This window comes from Dendrobium catenatum, unplaced genomic scaffold (assembly GCF_001605985.2).
Source record: "Dendrobium catenatum unplaced genomic scaffold, ASM160598v2 fragScaff_scaffold_772, whole genome shotgun sequence".
In the NCBI taxonomy this organism is placed as follows: domain Eukaryota; kingdom Viridiplantae; phylum Streptophyta; class Magnoliopsida; order Asparagales; family Orchidaceae; genus Dendrobium; species Dendrobium catenatum.
This window is the reverse complement of record NW_021319234.1, coordinates 1,175,205-1,181,540: the sequence shown is the minus strand read 5'-3', so window position 1 is coordinate 1,181,540 and position 6,336 is coordinate 1,175,205. Positions and strand designations below refer to the sequence as shown.

The 6,336-nt window shown below is 33.8% G+C and overlaps 1 protein-coding gene across 3 annotated transcripts in view; it reads left to right on the top strand.

The window, feature by feature from the left end:
- Positions 1 to 1,924, top strand: part of LOC110101722 — an 11,866-nt gene extending 9,942 nt beyond the window's left edge. For 2 of the 3 annotated variants that reach the window (XM_020829745.2, XM_020829747.2), the window contains 2 exons: positions 1,228 to 1,417; positions 1,531 to 1,924. In XM_020829745.2, coding sequence (XP_020685404.1) covers positions 1,228 to 1,417; positions 1,531 to 1,727 — 387 coding nt within the window. In that variant the 3' untranslated portion in view covers positions 1,728 to 1,924. The remainder of the gene's footprint in view (positions 1 to 1,227; positions 1,418 to 1,530) is intronic. The other variant, XM_020829746.2, reaches the window with a different exon arrangement.
- Positions 1,925 to 6,336: the final 4,412 nt, after the last annotated feature.

The window sequence follows — 6,336 nt, the reverse complement described above, 5'->3', positions numbered from 1 at the left end:
TGTGGAGTTGGGGAGTGGTGGAGGGAGGTGGGGATTTGGCTTGGCTTTGAAATTCAAATTGAAAACCAAATGTCAGTTTTCATTTGCTTAATACGGCTGATTAAAGCAGCAATTAATCAGGCATTAATGGCATAACTCCTCGGGTTGTGCAAATCAGAGAGAAACGGCAGGAATTGGTTGCAAGGAAAAGAAGTTCTGGGAGCTGAGGGGTTCACGGGATGGGTTGCTTACATGGGGAGTGGGTGAACGGTGCAAGGGAAGTTGAGGATGGCTGCTCGGGGGGTTATGGGCCGGCGGCCACAGCCTAGGGAAGGGCTGGCCGGCGGGAGGAGGAGCAGCCAAGGTGGCCGGCGGCTTGAGCAGCTCAGGTTAGGCGGCGGCAAAAGCAAAGGGGAAGGGAGAGAGGGAAATTTTAAGGATTCGAGCGACCATAAAATTACTAACCTTAATTATCTTCACTTTGGATTTCCACAAGATAAGATGGTATGAAAACTAGAACTCACAAAGAGATCTAGTCTCCTCCGGCGAACTCACTAAGAGATCTCCGGCGAACTCACTAAGAGATCTTGGAGGGGGAACTCACAAAGAGAACACAAAATATTTTCATTTCCTCAAAAACTAAAATTACATGAGAAAATGGCCATATAAATAGGCCTCAAAATGACAAGACAACAAAAGACTAAAATGCCCCTCGGGCTACAATAACGACCAACTACCCATAAGGGCAAAAACGGAAAAACATAAAAATCAAATAAACTACTACATAAAATGATGAAAATAAAGGTCATGATCGTGGCCGTCGATCTCCGGCATCTCCTGATGGTACATGTGTCGCAATCTCTGACGATGTCCCCATCAGTACCGATCATCCATCCCATTCAACAAAACAATATTTAAGAGAAGTTAATCAAACCGTGTGACTCGGCGACCCGGTGTAATCCAATGGCCTGGTCATATTTGCATATGTTTAGCATAAGACTACAAACAAATCAAGCGGAGCCGAGTATGTGAGTGTTCATCTTTAAGTTCAATTATTATCAGTTTGTTCAAGTTTGATTCATGTTTTATTCGAGCTTTATTGTTTTTGTTCATGTTTGATTCGTTTAAATTAATGAGTGTTCAGATTTGATTCGTTTGGTTCGCTTCCATCAAACAAGTTAATTTGTCAACTATGTTATTTTATAAAAACAACTGAAATACTCAAGTCCTTATAAAATAATTTGTCAGACTCAAAATGCGCAGCCTGTTCAGAATACAACCAAGACAGTTGAAACTGAAGAGAATTATAATCACTTCCCATACTGCTGGAGTTATGGGGAGCAGTTGAAAGTTGAACTGCTACAGGCTATTTCTTCATTAACAGCTCATATTGGTCGTTTGGAAATTCAGGTGGAACATCTTACGCATCAAGTACAAGGTCAGATTTCAAACAATCAAAATTTTCATAGCTTTTCATAATCAAAACTTTAATAAGAATATTCTATAATTCAATTGAACTGTTACCTGATGAACTGTAAATTTGCAATGCAGATATGTCTAACAAACTATCTGATGAAAATAAGCTTAAAGCTCCAATTTTAGATCAGTCTGGTGACTCTAAAGCAGCTTTTGAAGAATCCAAAATCACTTCAACGGCTGTTGAAACCCCAGAGAGTAAGCTTTTCATTGAAACTGAAGCGTCTTATCAGAAGCTAGATGAGTCTGCATCTGATTGGGAAATTATTTGATCTGAAGCTCTCATTTCTTTTAAATTTTTAGTAGAAAACAAGGAATATGATCTTATCTATTAAATATAGAAGTTGTTGTGAGGTTTGTGTGTTTATGATTTCGATCATGGATCCTTCTACTATAATTTTTTGCTGGAGCTAACATTGCAGCTCAGATACTTTGGTTGACAATATATTGTTGATTTTATTTGTTTTTATTGCTTGTTTTTGTCTCTGCATGCTTTTTGTGATAAATTTTGATACATGTAGAAGAGAGTGAAAAATCTCACTCAATAATTTTATTTGTCTTAGGCTTTGAGGATCTTGTTTAACCATGGTTAACGAAGTGTTGGATTCATCCACATATAAGGCTTCATTTTGGGACGGTGTACTAAAAAGCTGCTTTAAGAAGTAGTAAGAAAGCCATCTCAAACGAAGTATAAGATGATAAATTATATTTATTAGTAAATATCAGTCACGCAACATATGTACTCTCTATATATGATAATTAATTGAACTTATCAATGTAGATTTCAAGTAATAAGTTATATGTATCTAGGGGTATAAACAAGTCGAGTCGAGCTCTGAGTCACCCATGACTTGAGCTTGATTGATTAATCGGATTCGATGAGTTTCATATTCTTTGAATTTGCTATTATAATAATACAACCATTTGACATCATATGTAGCACTAATCTCAACACAAACTATGTAATACTATGGTGACATATCATATCAAGATAAGGTTCATATTCATTGAATTTATGATTATATTAATGCAACTATTTCTATATCATATGCAGCACTAATCTCAAAATTCCTCAAAATTACAAATGAACTCTTATCTACAAATAATAATACACACAAAATAAATGAAAATATACTTCTTATGTCTATATTAATAAGGTGTATAAGAAAAATATATCTAAATATTGATGATGAAAAAGAGAATTAACATTTCCAAAATAAGAAAAGGTGTATTCTTATAATTGTCTTTGATCAATTTTGTATAAATAATAGTAATTAGTTTTAATTACATATATGCCATAGTATCAAGTTAAATAAATATAGAATTATCATAATTTTAAATCCATTATTCATCATATAAATTTCAAAATAAAGAATTATTAAATTTCCAAATTTTCTAAATTTACATAAAATTTTCAAAACTTTTTGAAATTTTTAAAAGAATGTCTTTATAGTTCAAATAAAGATAAATAAAATATGTTGCAAAGCTATTTGATTTTTTTGTTTGTTTTTATTTAGTAATTATTCCTTTAAACCAAAAAAGGAACACTAATGGCTTTCCCATTCTATTCATGCTACGATAAATTAAGATTTTGTTTGGGACGGCTTTCTCACTGCTTTTTAAAATAATTTTTAAGTATAAAATAAAAATTTTTATACTAAAAAATTGTTTTAAGATACAGTAAAAAAATCAGTCCCAAATAAAGTTTAAGACTTCGTTTGGGACGTCTTTCTTATTTCTTTTTAAAACAGCTTTCTAGTATAAAATTTTTACTAGAAAGTTGATTTAAGTAGTAAGAAAGCAGTTCCAAACCAAACTTAAGTTAGCACAAATCTATGATTTCAAATTAATCTATTTTGCTAACAAACTTTTACTAATTACTAACTCACTTTAATTTTTAGCGTATAGAATGAGCAAATTGCATTTAAAAAATAATAATAAAAAATATATTTATATCATAATGATTGTTTAGTGGGACAAGTGATAGTACTTTAATATTCTTAAATAAAATAAACTTCTCTTTTATAACTAATCTCTCTTTTTATATAAAAAATTGACTTATATTTCTTTAAAATGGTACCCTATTAAATATTCTTGACATGCAATTTGGATGTTAATTTGAGTTAACATGTCGGTTTCGGATTTCACCTGAAGTTTGTTGACCCGAATATTCTTGATCTGAACCTAACTCATTTATCATACTAGTTATTTGACCTAAATCAGACCTATCTGACCAGTTTATCGTATGGTTTTTAATATCTCTAGATTAATTCGATATGTTTAACCTAAATACGGCATTTTGACATGTCAATAACCTGTTTAAATTAAGCGTGAATAATAATCGAGTTAATTACAGGTTTTTGAATCAACCTTGTTGCGTGCTAGAATATACGCAGCAGTAGAGTTAGAAAATATTCGTCTTAGCGTTGCACGAGTATTCAGCACACAAACGGAAAAGAAAAATGAACACCAGAGTTTTTACGTGAAAAATCCAAAAAGGGAAAAAACCACGGAACCTCGCCCAGTTGTAAAGTTCCACTAATGTTTGTATGAAGTATAAAGGTTGATTCGTCTTACAAATCAAGACGATCAGTTTATAATCAACTTCTCACAAAGTTACAAAGTTCTGCAAATTCCCGGCGTTTCCCGAAAATCCGGCAGAGTTCCGGCGTCCTCAGGCGACGGGAAGAGCTCCGACGGTGGTCGAGGAGGAGCTTCTTCCATCTCCTCCTTCTCTTCTTCTTCTCTCTCTTCACTTTTTTTCCTCTTATGAGAAATGAGGGCTCTATTTATAGTTTTTCTGGAGTGGCATAGCTAGTAAATAGGCGTGAGATCAAGGGCAAATAAGGAGTGGTCGAATAGACGGCTGATATTGAATCCTTTGATCGTGCACCGTTCGTCCAATATTTGAATGCCTTAATGATGTCGGAATTCGGCGATCTTGGACTCGTTGGATTCGTCTCGTCGAGCCGCTCGATTCGAGTATAAGCTCTTTAAAATCGGAGACCGTTTGGTAACTCAAATTGCGGTTTGAACCTTCCAACAGCGCTTCGGGTCCTTGATTCAAACTCATTTGGGCTCGGATTGGGTTGATCTTGGTGTCGTTGGGTTCGTATTTTCGAGATGCTTAGTTTGACTATAAGCTCGCTAAAATCGGAGTTCGGATGCTCCCGGAATTAATTTTTGAAGTTTCCAACTAGCTTTTGCCTCGAGATTCGTGCCTCAGACTAATTTTGTGATGCCGTATCAAACCTAAATTCAATATGAAAATTAATCAGATTATAACTCGAACTCTAATTTTTTAGTAGGATTATCAATTATAGTAAAATACAAATTTGTAAGCACGTCATAGATTAATTTTATATTATAAAAATAAATTATTACAATTTAACAGGTCACCGACAACTTGCCTTTCCTTAAACAGGTAAAGGGTTTGACCATTCAAATCGTGACCCACAACACCTACCTATAAAAATAACTTGCACGTCACCAATTAAATAATTTTGAAAGTACAAATGGCTTTTCTGCAAATTTACTAATAATATGGAACCAATAGCGACACGCAATGAGCTTTTGCTTCATCCAATGATTTTGGTTTTGATGACTTTGAATTGACTTCAAAGATCTTAATTTAATTTTAATTAAATAAAGTTAACATTAACTATTTTTTTTTTACTTTCGTAGATTTTGATAGTTATATTGATAAAAAACTCCTTTTTAATTAAATAATCTTCTTTATTCAAAATCTTTGAGTAGTATTTTAAAAATATTTGAAATTTACTAATAATATGGAACCAATAGCGACACGCAATGAGCTTTTGCTTCATCCAATGATTTTGGTTTTGATGACTTTGAATTGACTTCAAAGATCTTAACTTAATTTTAATTAAATAAAGTTAACATTAATTATTTTTTTTACTTTCGTAGATTTTGATAGTTATATTGATAAAAAAAATCCTTTTTAATAAAATAATCTTCTTTATTCAAAATCTTTGAGTAGTATTTTAAAAATATTTGTTGATCAAATGAAAATTAAAGTTTTAAGAAAAATTAAAGGGTAAATACTAAATTTAGTTTAGATTTAATAACTAATATGAGGTTTATAGTTATTGTTGTAATACCCCTCAGAATTTCATTTTTTTTAGTGCAGTTAGTCTGTACGAACTGACCTTAGAACGGGACGAACTGAAAAAAACTGTGAAAATCTGTATGGTTAGTACAGACGAACTGCTTGTACGAACTGAGTAAAATGCAGGTTCATTTGGACGAACCTGAGTTCGTCCGGGACGAACAAAACAAATTTGATCTGAGAAAGAAGAAATAATAAGAAGAAAAATATGTCGATGAATCCTTTCACTATAGATGCCTGGGACGTCACAATTGTTAGGATAAATTTTATAATTATTCAATTTGTTTTGATTTAAGTGTAATATTTTTTTTCTTTTTTTGTGACAAACTGACAGTTATGCAGACTCATACACGCATCACATACACAAGACTCAAATCCAAAATCTCTAGTTGATAGCCGAAGCTTCCAACTAACAAATCAATGTGAGTTGTGTGGGTGAGTGTGATTAGGAACCTCCCACTCATGTTTGATTTCTCTCTCATGCGACGTGACTCATATGGTATCAATTTTTGACTAGACATGAAACCCGACCCGAAAAAATTCGGGTTCGGGTCGATCCGGTTAGCAAATGGGTCGGGTTCGGGTTGACCCGAAAACTTGAAATCAACTCGAAGTTGACCTAGTTCGTTAGCCCAGTCTAGCCGGCTTCTCGCTTACTCGGTTCTGCCCTAACTTGCTTAGCGCAGTCCGGCAGGAGCCCACCTTCGAACTCCCAACAGAACCATCTCCCTCCGCCCAAGCCACGCGGCGCG